The 20,306-nt window shown below is 39.6% G+C and overlaps 1 protein-coding gene across 1 annotated transcript in view; it reads right to left on the bottom strand.

Annotated features, from left to right (window-relative positions):
* Positions 1–246: 246 nt before the first annotated feature.
* The window catches only part of TMEM260 (transmembrane protein 260), a 65,956-nt gene continuing 45,896 nt past the window's right edge, over positions 247–20,306 (bottom strand). Inside the window, exons 12-16 of the mRNA XM_046647296.1 lie at positions 17,374–17,522; positions 10,015–10,191; positions 8,583–8,636; positions 6,696–6,786; positions 247–2,537 (exon numbers count right to left, since the gene is read on the bottom strand). Of these exons, the coding sequence (XP_046503252.1) occupies positions 2,283–2,537; positions 6,696–6,786; positions 8,583–8,636; positions 10,015–10,191; positions 17,374–17,522 (726 nt within the window). The 3' untranslated portion in view covers positions 247–2,282. The remainder of the gene's footprint in view (positions 2,538–6,695; positions 6,787–8,582; positions 8,637–10,014; positions 10,192–17,373; positions 17,523–20,306) is intronic.

Here is a 20,306-nt window from a genome sequence, read left to right as displayed (position 1 = left end):
AGACATATTATGTAGCGTCACAGTATACACAAATTTGAAAAGCAGATACTCTCAAAAAAAGGCCTTTACTGGCCATTCTTAAAGCCGTAAACAGGAAATATTACTTCTAATAAGGTTCCTCCAATACCACGTGTATGTGTAGATGCTCAAATGAATATTTACATGCATACACGTGGATGTTCAGAAACAGACGTGACGTCTCACACATGCACGCAGTCTCCTTTCTGAACCAATAAAGACAGCACATTTTCCAGGGAATGTTTATTTGAATTTTATTGTACTTTTTTTTTAAGCGGAAATCATAATCTTACATAATTTCTTTCAAATGGATAAACTTAGACAATTTATCAATGCTTCCTTAAATTTTTACACCACACTGAACTCCAACAGGTTTTTGTTTTAAGGTAAACCAGGTTTTTGGTTCTTCCCTGTGGAGAAGTTACTTTCAAGTCAGTGAAAGTTCTTGGCCCATGATTAAAAGTCTTTGCCAATTAGTACTCAACAACTTCAATTCATTTTTTTCTGGTTCAAGATGAGTAGGAGCCTAATAAGGCTGTGATAAAAGGGCAAAAGGCACTGAGAGCCAAAAGCGGATTAATGAGCTCCTCCATTTATTTGTCTTCCTAACAGCTGAACTGTTACAACTATTGACACTCTTCAAAAGGTCCCGCTCTGAACCCCGTCCAGGCACTGCAGGCTCCAGTGGACATCTTCAAACCCAGAGAATGCGGGGCAAGGGCTTCCCCTGTGTGATGCCAAAACCAACAAAGCCCCACGGATCAGGTAATGAAACTTCAGCTTTTCCCCTTTGAGATTTATTTACTGGCAGCTGACAAGGGGCAAATTCAGCTCGAATTGTGCAGTCAAGGCCCTGTCAAGCTTTTCGAGGCACCCTTGTCTTGAAGCACCTTCATGACTGGCATTTCACTCAAAAGCCCTCGGCACTGGTCCTTAACAGCTTATGACATCACAAAGGACACTCCAGACAGATGCCTACATGGCATCCTGCAGCATTTTAAAAGAGAATTAGTGGTTTTAATTATGGTCGTAGTATGAAAGGGAACCATGCAAGCTCCACAGGAGACCTTTGATCAGACCCTTTTGCTAGTACAATGCCACGGAACTGTGACTATTCCTGGTAAGGGGCCTTTTCTTGCTGAATGACTCACCAGTGATCTTTGAATGCAGACAGGCTTCTACCCCTCCCTCTTCATTAGTGAGCATTTCTATACAGTGCTTGGAGTCTAGGAGCTCCGCAACTGGGCGAAAGAATCCCCACCGATTCTGCCCTTTCCTTAGGAAGTGCTGAAGCACTCGGACTGACTTTATTCATTAAAACAAGTTGCTATTAATTAACTGTCATAATAAAATAAAGAACTGTTATTTGCATTTCTTACTATGTTCTCTTTAGTAATATGTATAAAAGATGCTTGTAACAGAAATGAATTCATTGAACCACTTCCCCGTCCCCTACCCCCAATCTCCACCGTTTTTTTTCCTTTTGGCAGCAGGAGCTGCCTAATTATTGGGCCAAGATTTATGAGCCCAAATAGAAGTAAAACACAAATATAAAATTAATTAAGGAAATACAAAATCCTTTTTACTTGCCAATCAGTTTATGCAACTGAGAAAAAAGCAAACAACAAATTAGCTTTAGGTTTTAGTGATTTCAGAGAATTATCTAAGACAATCAAATATATACCTCAACTTTTTTTCAAAGTATCACCCAGTTGTGTTTAGCTTGAAGTGTGAGATTATGTAACAACCACAGACACAAGAGGGAAAAAAAAAGAAAAAGAAGCATTCTAACTTGAAGCATAACAAGATTCAGTCTCAAAAGAAAAAAAAGATTTCACTTTTGGGAAATAGAGAGTGTCTTTGGTCTGGTATTAACGTTTTCAGAATTTAACCTTCAAAACCAATGCCAATAATCAGGGCCCTGTGAAGACTCGCAGTTGATATTTTAAGTGTATGAAAATAGTTCATTCTCTTCTAGAATCTAATCAAGCATAGTCATTTGGTGGAAGACTGTGGAGGTGGGAAGATTTTTTGACAGCTTCTCACTGAAATGCTAGTTTGGTAACGTGGGATAAACAGAACTTGCATTAACAGCACATCTCAGTCACTAAACCCCCCGTTAAACAGTGCTGCTGCACCACATTACTTTTATTTAGGAGGTGACTTAGTCTTCAATTTTTATACGGTTTCTGTTCTTGGATGAAAGTGTTCGGACTTCAGAATTTTGATGCTGAATGAGGAGCGGGTTCTCACGTTTTGCTGTCTCAGACATTTTTTGTATTTCTCAGACTTTGCAGTTCTTTTCTCAGGTGCTTCAGAGCAACTAAAATAGCAGCGAGCTGCGGGTCATTCCGCGCTTTCTGAGTGTAGAGGCGGAAATGTCTGATGGTTTCCGATAACAAGACTTCAGGGTCTGCACCTCCTTCCCGAAGGCGCAGCAGCCGCTCACAGGCGATGGCATAGTTCTTGTGCCAGTTCACTGGGTGTTCCTTTTGTAAGTAGACAATCTCCTTGTAAAGCTGGAAAACAGCAAAAATGTTGGTATTCCCTTGTTATTCCTTGACTTTTTTTCAAAAAACAGAGAAATTAATAACATAAGAAAAAAATCAAAGCAGCCTACAGTAAAAATCTAATGGTTACTAGGCCATGCAGAAAATGCAAAGACGTTGCTGTAATTATTGCAGTAGCAGGAGGCAAGGACGCTTCATCTAAAACTGCTTCTGGAGTTTTCAGATGTTGCAGAGGGAACCTAAGACACACTGTGTCAGGACAAAATGCTCCTCCTCCAGAAAGATGCTCTGGAGAGGGATTTAGTTCTAATCAGGGAAAGCTGTTCATCAACAGGCCGAAAAGTTGAAACTCTAAATTTAGCTGTTGGGGAAAAAAATAGCTTTCTTTAAAAACTGCATGGAAAAAGAAGTTTAAGGAATTTAAATTCTGTCCCTCATTTTTACATAAATTTCTCTCTACATTAAAAAGAACAGTAATAACAATAGCAACAATAAAACAATTTAAACACACCCAGCATCGAGTAGGCTGGGCATAACAGAATGTAAGAGACATCCTTAAAGTGAGATTTTGAAAATCTTCACAGTAACCTACAACTATAATTTTCATAGTTATAAGTTTGCCCACAGGAATTCAGAATTTTGTTTTTCAATATCAGAGATAATACTAACTGGAAAGAGTTAGAATTTTTCTTTCTTTTTTTTTGGCGAGGAAGATTTGCCTTGTGCTAACATCCATTGCCAATCTTCCTTTTTTTGCTCCAGGAAGATTGTCCCTGAGCTTACATCTGCACCAGTCTTCCTCCACTTTATATGTGGGATGCTGCCACAGCATGGCTGACAAGTGGAGTAGGTCTGCACCCAGGATCCAAACCTGCAAACCCCGGACCACCAAAGCAGAGCGCATGGAACTTCTAACCAGTCGGCCATGGGGCTGGCCCCATGAGTTAGAATTTTTGATATTGAATTTTCCAGAGGAACATTTAACAAATAAACAAAAAAGAAGAACGAATCTGCAAAATGGAATATTACCCTTGCTTACTTGGGAATTTCACAGCCTTCCTGGGGATTATCAATTGAAGGGCGACTCACAGGATCTTGAATCTCCCATGGCCCCACGAGAGCACAGAGCAAGCAGTGGTGCCTTCTCCAGGACAAGTGCCCTCCGGATGAGAACTGTACTCACCACGTCATCTGGGTGACAGGCAGCCAGTCACATTCTCTATTTCCCCAACCCCTACTCCACAGCAGACAAATGCATATCCAACCTATTTCAAAATAGCATCCCATGAAAAAGTCCCCACCCTGTGTCTGACATGCCATTTTGATCTGTAACGACCCTTAGTCTTCAAGGTGCCTTTTAAAGCAATTTTCCCCTTAGTTTCCTTCACTCCATAAAATAGGAAAGAGTCACCTCATGCTTTCACATACATCAAAGCTACTGACAGCCTCCTGCCCTTTTATTTTCTTGGTAAAATAGTCAAAGTTCTCTACCTTTCCTCAGTCTTTTTTCCTTGGTCCGCTGTTTCTCTTGCTGAGCCTCCCTTGGACGAGGGACATGTTTGAGTGCGTGCACACTGCCGACACAGAGGGGTACTCAGGAGCTGCTCAGCTTCCCTACTTTCCTGAGTTTTCAAAATCCTGTTAAGGTTTTGGCGTTCAAAACAGATGCCAGCACTTCAGTGAGCATTTCCCAAATGGCTCAGGACAAAGAGAGGCTCCTCCCGACCTCTCGCTGTAGTCTTCAGGCACTAGAACCAGCAGACTGCCCTTGCAAGGACGCTGTTACTGATGCATCACCGGCACGCTCTGACGGCCTGTCAAGCCACGTGAGCCGCAGCTTGAGAGGCCAGTCGTGAGTTATATTTCTTCCTCTGTGTGTGTTACTGTGACAGTAGTCTTGGTGGACTATATTCTATTTATTGGGGACATCTTTAACTTATCACATGTATCCTAAAGCTGACAGGGATACTCCCTGCGTCCCCACTACACCTGAACTTAATGTTCTGTACAAGCTATGGAGCGGGATAATGGAAACAGTAACAAAAATATCTTTCACCTCTAAAAAATAATGTTCTTGAAAAACCGGTACTGGGGGGTAGATTTGTGTGGACCCATCAAGTATTTGGCCTCATTTGTCTTGCAAACAATGTCAGACATCTGGAGATGTACGCACAGGAGACACCCATAGAGTGTGCTGCAGACTGGCGTTCACAGAGAAGATTAAAGCTCACAAGCCCAAAGGGACAATAATTCAGGAATTAGCTTCCGTAGTGGCCTCACAGCTGACCGTGGAACACATTACTGATGAGAGTATGTCATAGCAGTAAGTCTCAGATTTCTCCCAAATACATACTTGTTTTTCACAGGATCAGAGATAAATAGGACGTGATATGACCAGGATATGAGAGATATTCTATAAAGTTTAAAGCTCACGCTTTTTAAAGAAAAATTCACCAGCTGGAACGGTTACTTGACTCATAGTTTGATGATCAATGGCGGAGGCCTTGAACCCGGACCTCTCGACTGCCAGACAGAACTCCAGCATGCTGCCTCCTGTCGTTAGTTGCTTGCTGCCCTCGAGGGCAGGCGCCTTGGAGGGCCCTGCCTTGTCCCTGTGGCTCCCTCCTTACAGCCTGTCCTCCTTCCCCCACTCTCTCACGACGCTGCGCCACCACTTGTCTGGCTAGCCCCTTCTGATCATTTAGGATGCCGCTCCAGTGACATCTCCTCTGGAAGCCTCCCCCTCAGCACTCCCCTCTCCAGGAGGGTGTCCCCAGGCACAGCTCTCTGCAGACTCTCCTCCAGTCACAAGCCTGAGCTGAACTGAGCACTTTATCTTCTGTTTCCCTCCCTCACCTGCTGCCTCTTCGATAGCAGGGACAATGCTCGATTGTCTCCACCACAATACTGGGTACAGACTGGGTGGTCAATCAGTGCTCTGTGAGTGAATGAATAAATGAATAAACAATAAACCAATGATCACAAAATTTAGGAGTAAAACCAGTCATCCTGATTGGACATCATGCTATTTTGACTTAGCACCAAACAAGTGCCCAGGCTGAGCAGATCCACAGCAGCCTCAAGAGAGCAGGAATACCTCCTCCACTCACACAGCCAGCCCATGGGCTCTGCTCTCACTGGTTCCTTGCCAGGACGTCTGTCTCCTACAGAGCAGGCTCCAAGACTCTCCCTGAAGGTGTCTGAAGAGTCTGGTGCTCAAATCGCAGGAGAGCAGGCACTTGTTCAAGCAGAGCTGCGGCAAGCCTCTGCTCACACCCGACTCCATCGGAGGCCTGGCTGCGCAAGAGCTCAGTCTGCCTGGTCTCAGTCTAGTCGGCTTCCTGGGCCACAGTTAGAAGACAGCACCACTGTCCAAGACCCTTGAGGTTTCCCATGAAATCTCAACCAGCTATGGCCCCATCACCACAGGGCAGCCAGGGCCATGACTTCTGCAGAGAAGGCAACCTGTCAGACTTGGCTTTTTTTAATAAAGCTGATATTTATAAAGCCTATTGCTGTTGTAACAAATAACTACAAATGTAGTGGCTTAAAACAATATAAATTTATTGTCTTACACTTCTGGCGTCATAAAATCAAAGTCTTTGCAGAACTAACAGGGCTGTGTTCCTTCTTGAGGCTCTAGGATCTGTTTCTTTGCCCTTTCCGTCTCCAGAGGCTGCCTGCACTGCCCAAGTTGTGACCCCTCCGCCATCTTCCAGGCCAGCTGTGCAGCACCTTCAGATCTTCCTCTCTGACCTCTGCTTGCATCGTCGCATCTTTGACTCTGACCTTCCTGCCTCCTTCTTAGAAGGACCTTTGTGATTACATTGGGCCCACCTGGATAATTTAGGATAACCTCCCCACCTCAGGTTCCTTAAGTTAATCACATCTGCAACGTCCCCTTCGCCATGTAAGGTCATCTAGTCACAGGTTCTGGAAATTTGGACATGGACATCTTTAGGGGGACCATTATTTGCTGACCACAGCCATTTACTTTAGACATTATTTGTGATAAATATGAGTATTTTTCCACTTATAATGCTTTATAATGCCAAATAAATCTGGAAACAAACAAAAAATTCTACTGTGATATACCCTCTCTCCATCCCAAAGAATCACCCCCACCCTCCTGCCCAATATGACGATATACATAAAAGCATAACCTACGGTGTAGGCCTGAGTGTAGAGCTGGGCTTTCACATCGGAAGGCACACTTGCCGTTTCTGCCAGGTTAAAGATGAAGAACGGTGTTTTCATCCTGGGATTGGGGATGGGTGGGAACCTCTATTAGAATCATGTCAATTTCACAGTCAAAGCTAAATCTGCCAGACCTTCCCATTGATAAGGAACATACAAAACCCTTTATTATATTATTTTTCCTTCTCTCATATTCATAGACGTTTACTCTGAACCAGTAGCAACCCCTGCTTCCCCCACTGCAAGACACTGCATTCACACTGACTGTCAAATCTTTTAACAAAAAGCTTATGTTCCTCATGACTACTGGACACTGTTTTTCCTCCAGATGTGCATTATTGTTATGCAAGAGCATCTGGGGAGGGGAAGACTTGCTGAGTTGGTCAGCACAAACCTGAAGGTGCCCATTGCAACGGCTCATGCCATGTGTGACCAGTTCTTCAAAGGTGACTGGGCTCTTTGACCACATGAACTCATCCAAATTGTATTCAGCACACCAATTAAATCAATACCTGCCCGAATAATGACCTGCTTTCTTCTTTTATGTGATTTCTCCCCCAGCTTTCCCGCATTCAATCACAGTGAAGAATTGTGCAAACATATGGTATATCTTTGATCCATTCTTCAAAGCAAGTATTTGTCCCTGTAACTAGACTAATAACTTGTAATATGCTGTTGTTTGACTTTTTAAAAGGCACTACTGCAAAAACTATGCTATATTTATTTTTATAATTGCTATTTTGGAGCTGTATTTCTCGACAACTTTTTACAAACCTCTTTAAACTTAAGCAAGCCCTTTATACCATAACTCAATTCTTGGTGCAAAGCTCAGTCCCCAGCCCAGCATGGGCATCAATACATTTTTGCTGACGGAAGTCCTTCATAAGGAATTGGTACCTCTGTCTGCATCAGTGAGGACATTTACATTAATATTTAGGCCAAAGGCTGTTAGTGTTAGATATTTTGATTCTTTTTTATTTTATTTTATTTTAAAGATTTTATTCTTTTCCTTTTTCTCCCCAAAGCCCCCTGGTACATAGTGATATATTTTACTTGTGGGTCCTTCTAGATGTGGCATGTGGGACGCTGCCTCAGCGTGGTTTGATGAGCAGTGCCATGTCTGCGCCCAGGATTCGAACTGACGAAACACTGGGCCGCCTGCAGCAGAGCGCGCGAACTTAACCACTCGGCCACGGGGCCAGCCCCTATTTTGATTCTTTTAACAGAATGACAGGAACCAAGAAAATCAACAGCATCAACATGAAGTGTTCTGTACAGGAACATAGAGAAGCACAGCATCCAGCATGTTAACAGGCACATCTCTTTTCATACGTCTGCCTGCTCCATTAGACTGAGCTCCCTGAGAGTGGGAACTGCGCCACATTCACGTGTCGCTCCCACGCCTAGCACAGTGGCTGGGCTCTAGTAAGTCTTCAACAAGGGCTTAAATAGTTAACTAGCACATGACACACGGAGCCAGGGTCCTCACTGCCTTCTCCTCACTCAGGCGCCCTCACTTTGCTTTAGCTGAAGCAGGAGCGCACAGGAGTTACAAGTGCTCCAGAGTCAGACAGCTGTGGGTTCTGATAGCTTGTGGCCTTGGACAGGTAACCTCTCCACCTTCAGTTTGTTCTTTTGTAAAATGGGGATGATAATAACTTTTTCACAGGGTTTTGTGAGGATGAAATGAGATCATGCATGTATAACGATTAGTACTATGCCTCAAAGAAAATAATTGATCATAAATGTTATTTTTATTATCACCACTTGCCCCTACTCCCAAAATAGAAAGTGCCACAGGCGACCTCTCTGCTATATTAAAAACAGACTGCAAACATAAAAATGTAGATTAGTCACCTTGCCTGCCACATCTCCTCATTGGCCACAGACTCCCAAGAAGAAGAATCAAACCTGTAGTTACAAGAAAACGGCAACATTTTTCTGTCAGCTACATTTATTGCTATAGACATGTAATCCTGGTTTGATAATCTTGCAAGGCCAATACAATATGCTGGATCTTGAAGTACTGATAGGAAACAAAATAATAAACTTACTCTTCCAGAAAAGTTCAATTGTTAGGAATTTGGGGTTTTGGTAAATGTGTTCTTAATTTGCATAATGAGCCCCAGTGCCTCATGGGAGCAAACAAAGGACTAGTGGGAAGAGGCTGGAGGCATGTGGGGAGCAGCTGTTCCTTAGAACCGTCAGCTGGGCCGTGGTGCAGGGCTAAGGCCTGGGTCACCCTATGGACACAGCTAAGAGCCAACGGGTTGTGAAGCAAAGTGATAAACCTGAAGAGAGGGGACTCCTGGCTTTGAGAAATCATTGTGGGAGCTAGGAAGCTGCTTAAAGAACACTGGCTAAACCATTTACTGGCTTTTTCTTTCTGTTAATTAAAAGTTCTCATTACTTATCTATTTTGACAGAACGGAGATAACGAGTGATGCTGTGTCACTGGCTGCTTGGAGGATGGGTGATTTTCTAACTCTCCCCAGACGGCCACAGAGCGCTCTGGCGGAGACCTACTTCTCCACCTCTAGCTGGTGCACAGCAGTGCGCTCTGTTTGCTCTCATGGATTCAAAAAGCCTCCGTAGCATTTGCTCATATGGTCTTGCCTGTTGTTCTTGAATTATAAGCAATGATTATCTAATCTTTAAATAACTCCTAATTTTAAAAATAGGCAATAGAAGTACATTTCTTTAGATGATGACTCATTCTCCATATGGGGAAGTGTCAGCTTTACATAGAAATGCTTCAAGAAGACTAATCATGCCCAAAACAGCATAACCAGGCTGATGACAAACAACCGTGAGGAAAGGTTACTCAAGTCCCCGTCTTCCCTGTGGAGCAGTTAACTGTCATTCTCGAAGAAAGAGACACATGGCAAGTTTATACAAGTGAAAACTATCATGGGCAACAGGGCGCCTTTTAAAGCGCTTCTGCAGTTCACGAATCTCTTCCACCTTCAGGGTAGGAGATACAGGGTGGGGACGACATCGCATTGCAAGAGCTGGAGTGGAGGTCGCATGCATCTAACTGTTGTGGTGCCCGCAACCACAGCCTCCTTTCCCTCCCATCTTCTCACGGTTCTTCAAACACGAAGACAAGAAATACATGTCCTCTTTCTCTATTATGATACTCTGTGGGAAGCAAATAACAATACTAACAGCTAATAAAAAACAAAACAAAAAATACCAAAAGAAATTAAAAGGCACTTCAAAATTTAGTAAGTTTTTGAGGCACACAAAGCTGCTGTACTCTGATGAAAAATCTAAGTGCTCTTTGTACCTTCCATATTCTTCAGTCCAGTTGTAGATGTTTCTCGTAAGTCGAATCCATTCCTCAGGGTTGAATACAATCTCTGAAGGAACTAGTTTGTCACAAGAACCCCATGGCCACAGCGAAAAGTTCTTTTTCCAGGTTGGGTCACCTTCATGAATTCCTATGCAAACAAATGTTTCTTTTCTATTGAAAACAGAAAAAAAAATGTTTTTAACTTAAAGTTCTAAATGTTAAATAAATACAACTCATGAGGGGTCATTTTTGACTCCTTAACCTTGGTTACCAATAAACCATTTGAAAACATTTTGGTTTATTTAAATCTTTCCCAAATAGACTGTTTGAAATTTATATTCATGTAAAAAAGCTGTTTTAGGGGATTGACATAAATGATGAAAGCTGCCTGTTCGTAACATTAGTTACTCCGGGACAGGTGCTGTTATAATACAAACTTCTGTGGTCCTGTCTCATGTGTATTCATATTATTTGACACCGTTTAAGTCAGCATTGTGTCCCTACTTAGAAGTAGTCTTTCTCAAATTCCCATTGCACTTTATTTTTTTATCTCTTCTTTCATTATTTTATTGTACTTATTCTTTGCATTATAAGTCTTTCTGAGTAGCCCAGAAGCATCCTGAGGATAGGCACTCTCTCTTTGAATTAACTGAATCACACATAACATGATGAATAGCTAATACACAGTATTTGCTAAGTAAAATTAATTAGATTTGAATCACTATTAAGAGCTTCAAATCTTGTAAAAATCAGTAATAGAAATAGTTTAAATAAGCTTGGTTCAAAAACATTATAATTGAATAGTTCTATTCCAATTTGTGGTGTACGCCTTAATAGCTATTATTAAGTAGGGGAAAAAAGTACATTAGGAGAAATTACTTGAAAATAAAAAACTTTATGAACTTTACAAGACACTTCTGGCTTAGACTTTAGATGTTTTCCACCATTTATTATCTCCATGATTTTGGGAAAATGACCTAACTACTTGTGTCTAGTCTCCTCATCGGTGAAATGGGTATAACTATCTTTCAGAGCTGGTTGAGATTAGATGTGACAACTGATAAAAGCACAGTCTTAAACTATAACAGAGTCCTGGCTCTGGGGAAGATGGAGGAGGCACATTCTGCTCTGTCTCCCACTGCATGCACCTATAATTCCTGGACAGAAAACATGGGACAGCTATCCGAGGACTCTGAAAACTAAATGGTAGAAAGAAGGTTGGGGGAAGAAACCAGAAGTCTAAGTTCTACCAACTCTGCGGTGAGTTCACCAATTTTTCCCTCCCAGTGTTACCTGGCCTGGACTCAAAGGAAGCCTGAAGCCCAGAAGTACACATCAAGTGAGGAAAAAAAGAGCTCCAAGAAAAGCCCTTTTTTTCTAGCCCAAGGAACAGGAAAGGGAACTCTTAAGGGTTGGAGAAGGCAGAGGAAATCCTCTGGATTGTTTTCCCTTCTCTCCTTCCCCAGGCAACAGGCAATAATACCGTGCCATCAGCAGGGGCCACAGCACAGCGATGGCAGGTGCAGCTGGGCAGGTTCCTACAACTCTGAGGGAAGAACTCTTCTCTCTAATCAGAGCAGCTGTAGTTCCAAGAGCAGGGGGCAAATCCCCATCACTCTTTGCCTCTTTCAGTCTTCCCAGAGCCTGGCCCCAGATGTAGACAGTCGCAGGAATTGCATGGCAAAAGAGGGAAAGTAAAGCCCGGGGAGCTGGAAAATACTGGGGTGAACACAGAAAGGATGGTGATCAAGAGAGCAGTCCCATAAAGTTGTGTATGAACTCCTGGATTATCTCTGAGCTCAGCATGCACGGATCTGACCTTAAACAGGGTTTGAGAAATGAGCCACAGGGCAGACCACCACCCAGGTCCCAGACTGGGTACTGGGTAGCACACAGAAGGGATTAATCTAGATAGCACTATAAATCCTTTGAAAACAGAACTGACATTAGAACCACAGTTCACAGAAGGAAGGTCAGAACTTGCAACCTGAAATTAACCTCGCTGGTGGCCTGATAAACAAACAAACAAAGTTAACATTCTCCTTAGAATTTAAATAAGACTCAACTATTAAAAACGTCCAGGATACAATCCAAAATTACTCAGCATATAAAAAACCAGGAAAATTTCAACTCACAACGGAAGACATAATCTAGAGATATCAATTCCAAGATGACACAGATGCTGGAATTGTCAGACAAAATCTTTAAAATAGCTGTTATGACCATGCACCAAGAAGTAAGGGCAAATACTCTTGAAATAAATGGAAAGATAGAAAATCTCAACCACGAAATTGAAGATATAAAGAGGAACCAAATGGAAATTATGGACTTGAAAAATATAATGACTGAAATTGAAAATTCACTGGGTGGGCTTAATATGATTTTAGAAAGTGTGTGTATCATGAACTTGAAGATAGAGCAACAGAAATTATACAATTTAAACAGAGAGAAAAAAGATTGAAAAAAATGTACAGACTCTCAGGCACCTGTGGGACAATACTTAAAGGCCTAACATTCATGTCATCAGAATCCCAGAAGGAGAAAAGAAAGAATGTGGAGCAGAAAAAAATATTTGAAGGAATAACATCTGAATAGCTCCCAAATTATGTGAAAGACATAATCTTACAGATTAAAAAAACTCACTGAACCCTAAACAGGCTAAACGCAAAGAAATTCATGCCTAGACACGTCATAATCAAACTGCTGAAAACTGAAGACAAATAAAATCTTGAGAGCAGCCAGAGAAAAACAACATATTTCACACAGGGAAACAATGCCTTGAATGACTGCAGAATTCTCATCAGAAACCATGCAGGTCAAAAGGATGTAAAATAACATTTTTTAAGTGCAGGGGTGGTGGTGGTCGTGGGAAGAATTATCAATCCAGAATTCTATTTTCAGGAATATCCTTCAAAAATAAAGGTGAAGTAAAGACATTTTCAGACAAAGGAAAACTAAGAGAATTCACTGCTAACAGTCTTACTCTCAAAGAAATGCTAAAGGAGTATCTTCAGAAGGAAGTAAAATGACAGAAGAAGGAAACTTGGAATATCAGGAGTGAAGGTAGAGCAAGAGATCTGGTAAATATCTGGATAAATATTTCAGACTTTTTTCTCTTAAGTTTTAAAATATACATATCACAGTCAAAAACAAAAAACATGTCTGATATAATATATATGACAACACAATCAAAAGTGGGGAGGTTCAAGGGACTTATATGGCAGTAACATTTCTCCATTCCACTTGAAGTAGTAAAATACTAATCCTAAATAGAATGGGAAAAGTCAAGTACACATACTGTAATCTCAAGAGCAACCACTGGAAAAATTTACCAAGAGACACAGTAAAAATCTCAATGAACAATTTAAAATAGAATACTAAAAATTCCAAATTATCCAAAAGAAGGCAGGAAGGGAGAAATAATGGAATGAGAAACAGAGAGAATAAACAGAAAGTAAATAATAAAATGGTAGACATATATCTAAATATATCATATTTACATTAAATGTGAATGGTCTGAATATACCAAGGAACAGATAGACATTGTCAGAATGGATAATAAAACAAGACTCAAATACATGCTGTCTACAAGAAACCCACTTTAAATATGGTATAGGTGGTTAAAAGCAAGAGATAAAAAAAGATATGCCATGAAAACACTTATCAAATTAAAATCAAAAACCTCAGAAGGATTTTTTAAATAAATACAGAGAAAGGTGAAAATGCAATTCAATGAAGAAAGGATAATGTTCTCAACAAACAATATTGGGACAATCCAACATTCATATGAGAGAAAAAAAAAGAACCTTGTCCTAAAACCTCCCACTCTTACAAAAATTAACTCAGAATGGAACATTGATCTGAAATGTAAAACATAAAACTATAAAACTCTTAGAAGAAAACATGAGAAAATCTTTGTGACCTGACATTAGGAAAAGAGTTCTTCACTATGACACCAAAAAGTATGACATAAAGGGAAAAAATGATAATTGGATTTCATTTAAATAAAAACTTTTATCTGTAAAAGACACTTTGAAGAGAATAAAAAGTCAAGCTACAAACTGGGAGAAAATATTTATGAACCACATATTTGACAAAAGATTTCTATGTAGAATATATAAAGAAGTCTCAAAATTCAATAGTAAGAAAACAAACAACCCGATAATCCCACTCTTAGGTATGAAAACATATTCACACACAAACTTGTACATGAATGTTTACAGCACCTCTATTCACAAATGCCCCCAAACTGGAAACAACCCAAATATCCTTCAACAGGTGAATGGATAAATAAACTGTGGTATATCCATACAATGGAATACTACTCAGCAATGAAAAGGAATAAACTATTGATACACACAACTTGGATGGATCTCAAAGGCATTATGCTAAGTGAAATATGCCAGTATCAAAAGGTTACATACTTTATGAGTCCATTTATATGACATTCTGGAAAAGGTAAAACTACAGTAATGGAGAATAGATCAGTGGTTGTGAAGGTTATGACTTCCGAGACAGTATGACTACATATGAGCAGCACTTGGGAGTTTTGGCATCATTGATCTGTTCTGTATCCTGATTGTTGTGGGGGTTAACAAATGTATACATGCGTTAAATTTCATAGTGCATGTTAAAAATAAAATAATAGATGTTCAATAAATATTAGCTTCCTTCCTTTTAAAAAAGTATCCATTTAGAGAGCTTTCATATGACACTGCTGGTCCAACACTTTGGGAAACAATGTCTCTATCAAGTGCCTTTCAATTGCTCATGTCTTTTGACTTAGTAATTTTACTTCTGAGAATCTTTTCTAATAATTCAAACTTCCAGCTCCTCCACAAGAAAACGATACACAGGTATTTGTTTGTAACCTATAATTTTATTAGGTAAAAATTAAGACATCATATTAAGTATCTACTAATAGTTCCATTCCCCTATTATTATTAAATCACAGTACATGTACCTACTAGAACTATTTACAAAGGGTTTGTAAAAACATTAAGAAGATGGTTTTATGATATTCAATGAAAAAATAGGATTCTTCCACATTATGCTTTCAACTTTGTAAATAATATGCATTTTTGATATATTTGTTATTTCTGAATGATAGGACCATACTTCTTTTTAGTTTTAAAAAAATAATTTCTTATTCTGTAATGAACACATACTATTTTTTAAACTAAAAACTTTATTTTAAAAACTGACACCAATAAACAATATTTATCTTGGGGCCTTGATTAGTCAAAAATATTAACAAAAATTTATGGGCCAGAATAGTCATCACCATGCTATATTATGATAGTAAAAGTCTAGAAACAACAACAATGTCCAAAAATAGAATAGTTATCATGCATCTTTATCAGAATATCATAAACATCACCATGCTATATTATGGTAGTAAAAGTCTAGAAACATCAACGTCCAAAAGAAGAATATTTGTTAAGTTATCATGCATCTTTATGACAATATTAAGCCAAAAAATGATGGTAATGAGACATTTTATTGAACACATGGGGAAATGTTCATGGTATGATATTATGTGAAAAAAACTGGACAGGAAATGCAACATTATCCCCGCTATGTAGAATATGCATGTGTGAGTATATATGCATGTGTATAAATAATTTCTGTTAAAAATGAATGTAATTCGAAAGGTTTGCCAAAATGTTAACAGTGGTTGTCCTTGAAAGACGGACGATATTGATCTTCCTTATGCTTGTCCATATTGTCTAGAGTTCCCACAAAGAACATACAATATTTCCACAATGAGGACACGCCTCATCCATGTCTGTAGGATAAAGCCCGTCACCATCGGGGCCCCACCATCCACATTCACCCCCTTACCCAGCCCTCTCGGCCCTGAGCTCCAAACAGGCTGGGACACCCCCGTTTCCCCAGAGCTCAGCGGGCCCTTTCCCTGAGTTTGCACATGCACATCCCTTCAATCAGCCTTCTCCTACTCACTTGGCAAAGTCCTACTAGTCTTTAAGGCTCCCAAATTTTGTCCACACCAACATTATCGAGCCTACCAGATGATACTGTAATTTATTTGTTTCTTATTTAAGACATGACCTGAACCCCTCTCTGAAAGACTGTAACAGCAGGGATCATGTCCACACCTCTGCGGCCAGTACAGCTGTCAGGACATTTTGGACACCCAATATTTATTAAATAAATGTTGACTGAATGCCCCCAGGCAGAATTGCTTCCTCATCCATGCTCCCAGAACATTGGGCTTATGCTGTCAGCTAAATCATCCATTTAGTAAACACATATTGAACATTTACTGTGTCTCACACTTGACAAGGCTTTGCCAGTACAGAGCTTACCCCACCATATTCTGGCCAGTTCTATTCCTCTCTGTACATACACAGCCAGACTCTGGCCTACTTGAATTCGGAACTGACTCCCGCTTTACTGCCAGAGCCTAACGTAAGCTGGAACACAGTGAATTCAATAAACGTTTGTAAGGATGAATTAAATAAATTCACAAAAAATGCCTATTTGGGGAAGTCAATGGTTCTTAAGATCTCATTTAACAATAGAATAATTAAATGTTACCCTCACAGCATGTTTATATCCATTACCTTCATATTACTTCATGAGCCACAGTAAACTCCAGACTCTGAACACCAAAAGCATCACATTATTGTGTTCTTAGTAAGGGATAACTTAACTTTGGAATTTACAAAGAATTTCTGAGGTCCCTTTTATAAGAGAATAGAAATTATGAAATAAGTTTCTCTTCACACTCTGGACAATCCCAAGCATTTCACAGACAAGAGAAATGTTCAACACCACACCACTGAAGCAGCTATTTACCCTCGACTTTAACTATGAATAATTTTATGTTCTCAAGTATAGAATTCACAATTCTTGTATGTTATCTCAGCCAACATAACTGTAGGTGTTTTTCTTATTTATAAAAATGTCTTATCCTTTATTAAAAACTCCATAAGCTATTTTTATATAGTGATTATTCCAGGAAAACATTAGCTTTACACTTAACAGGGGGCCATGGTGTTGATCAGGGGGAAACTATAATTGCTTGCGATCCACCTGCAATGATTTCAAGTAGGCAGGCACATCTCCAATTTCTCTGAATTGTACTAAGATCTTATTTGCTATTCTTGCTAATCTGTCTTTATTTTTCCTTTACCCAGAACAATAACATTTATTTCTGCCTGGCCTCATTTATGCACAGATATTCAATTTAATTACAAAGATAATCTCACTGGTGACAGAGAAATAGGTGTAGAAAATTGGTCTTTTGGATAAAGCACAGCTGCTATATAAACAATTTTAGAAAAGCTTAAGATTTTAGAAAAGCTATTATATGAAAAGAATGCTTACTGTTTATTTATTTCAAGAAAGTGATAAAGATTAAATGTGACCATTCCACTAGGTAATATTCCTTCCACAGGATTCCACCGGTTTCCAGGAAAGTTGACACCTGGTAAATGCTTGGCCATCTTGGGTAAATACCACTCATAAGTCATCATCTGCCAGAAAAATAACATATGATATCATACTTTTTGTATATTTCTTAAGAAAAATCAAGTTTAGCAAGTATAATGCAAAAGTTCTAAAATGCGTATGTACTCATTAAATATAAACATAATTGAAAGATACATACAAGCACAACCAAGGTATGTGGCACCCACTCTCCTAATGGCTTAAACCTTGGCCTTCATGTCTTAAGTTACAACTGTCTTTGGTGACACCAGCCTCTAGTTTCACTTTGCCTCCACACATCTGATGGACTGCCCAGAATGACCCTCCCCCATTCGCATACCTAGAGAATGTGCTTCAGAACCAGCTTAAACATCGCTTCCTCTGTGATGCCCTCCTCAGTTTCTACTGCAGAACGGTATGGTCTATATTCTATAGCATTTGTACCTGCCTCTGTTATAGCTCTTAGCCTACTCCCCACTAGACTGTAAGCTCCTAGAGAGAGGGACTGTATCTCCTCATCTTTGTGCACCTGCACCTAGCACATTGCCCAGCATGGAATAGCTCTCAATTACGTTTGCTCAAGTTGAAATGTCTTTGATGATCAGGCTAGACAGCCCAGGCAAAACATAGAGATGTGTCATTACTCCATTCTTCCATTCATTCAAAAATCAAGTATTGCTCACGTATAATGAGGAAGATATAATCCTTGCCCTTGAGAAGCGCAATCATATGATAATTTAGGCCTCAAAGCTAAACACCCTTTTGGCTAAGTTGTCTGAATTTATTAGTAGCTCCAATTACATAGCCTGACATGTTCCTTTGATTAAAATAAATCATTAGTATCAGAAAAAAATCATAATTTTCTTAATTCTGTAATTAACATGTACTTAAATTCTAGACTTTTATATATATAGATTTCTTTTTTTAAAAGAAAAGACTTCAGGGCCAGCCCAGTGGCATAGCAGTTAAGTGCACATGTTCTGCTTCGGTGGCCTGGGGTTCGCTGGTTCGGATCCCGAGTAAGGACATGGGACCACTTGGCAAGCCATGCTGTGGTAGGTGTCCCATGTATAAAGTAGAGGAAGAAAGGCATGGATGTTAGCTCAGGGCCAGTCTTCCTCAGCAAAAAAAGAGGAGGATTGGCAGCAGATGTTAGCTCAGGGCTAATCTTCCTCAAAAAAAAAAAAGAAAGAAAGAAAGAAAAGACTCCTATTTACACTTTCAAAGCTCTGTTAAAGTTTGGATATCATCATTTGAGTAATTATGCCTATGTTTCACTTGCCTTATACAAGTCATTTAACTAGAAATAAATTAATTTTAATCTAAGTGTATATTGTAAATATTCAAAAAATACTTACTGAATTAGATTTTATTTACCCAATAGTTTCAGTTATTGGGGATATTAACATTAATTAAATACCCACTGTGTGCTATGACTTTAATGTTTTTCACTTAATTCTCACAGTAAGCCTATTATGTGAGAATAATCATATCAGATACTTTTGATTGCCCATCAACAGCTAATACCATCTTCTTTCTCACCAACATAATCCTGATTTTGGTCAGTAGCCCAGAGCAGCACTGTGCTCAGGTCTAGTCATCCCTTGTGCTAGTGAGCAGGAGTGGGCACATGACCCAACACTGGTTGGTGGGGCCTGAGTGGGGGCTTCTGGGGCCCATGTCACTCCCAATAGAGAGAGGGGTGGGGCAGGCCGCAGAAGCACTGTGCTTTGTTTTAGGATGTGATGTTCGGAACTGGGCATCCACTAGTCCAAGAGACCTGCAGAAAAGCTGCCTCGGAACCCTGACCTCCTTGCGCCGCTTGTGTCATCAACCCCCAAACCTCCTATCTCCAGGCTGCTTGTTACGTAGAATTTAAAACTCCATAGTTTAAGCCACTCTTAATCAATATGTTGTTTCTTGCACTCAGAAGCATCCTAACTTATATGATGATCATTTCCGTTTTATAAATAAGGAAACAGAGGCTCTGGGAGGAAAATTAGCCCCACATCATACATCCAGGAAGTGACAGGAAGAGGACTTGAATTTAGGTCTAATTAACTTTGAAATTCATGCTTCTCAACTATAGCAGCTGCTGTCCCAAACAGTATTTAAAATCATACTGCAATACCATATTATCAGCAAATAGCTTTCGTCAGAAGCTGGACTGGAGATCAAATTAATCCATCTGTGTACTTGATACAAATGCAAACTGCTTATAAAAATGTGTGATTTGCAAATTTCCCTGTATTTGCAAATCCGTTTACACAGATTTCTCCAAAAATTTCTAATTATTCATTAATTCAACAAAATTTATTAAAGAATTGTGCCTAGTTATTTGCTGAATCAAACTAATCATAGTATTTTTTAAGAATTTCTCTTTTCCTAATGACTGCTCTAAAGACACCAGAGATAGATTTGTTCCCTTTTAAGTATATATGGTTTAAATAATAAATCTTATAGTTTAAATATATTTCTTCAGTTCCAGAAGCTTGTTTTAACAGACCTCAAAATTTTCATAACTCCTCTCAAAACATATTTTTGTCATAAGATCAACAAAGTTCACACAAAAATTCTATAGCAGAATTGTGGTTAATTTCTATTTTGAGTGAAATGTTTACTTACCTGCAGAATGACTTATTTTATATTCAACCTAATTTATTTTAATTCCTGGACCAGTGGGCAGTGTTAATTTGAATGGTTGAGTTGGCTGAATGTAAATAAGAACAATTAAAAAAAAATTCGTCGTTGGTGCTGTGAAGTACATTCCAACTCCAGTAACCCTCTGGACAGCAGAGCGGAACCCTGCCAGGTCTTTCTGCGTCATCTTC

The sequence above is a fragment of the Equus quagga genome, chromosome 20 (assembly GCF_021613505.1).
Source record: "Equus quagga isolate Etosha38 chromosome 20, UCLA_HA_Equagga_1.0, whole genome shotgun sequence".
Taxonomy (NCBI): Eukaryota; Metazoa; Chordata; class Mammalia; order Perissodactyla; family Equidae; genus Equus; species Equus quagga.
The sequence above is the reverse complement of the archived record's forward strand: the minus strand, read 5'-3'. Positions and strand labels throughout refer to the sequence as shown.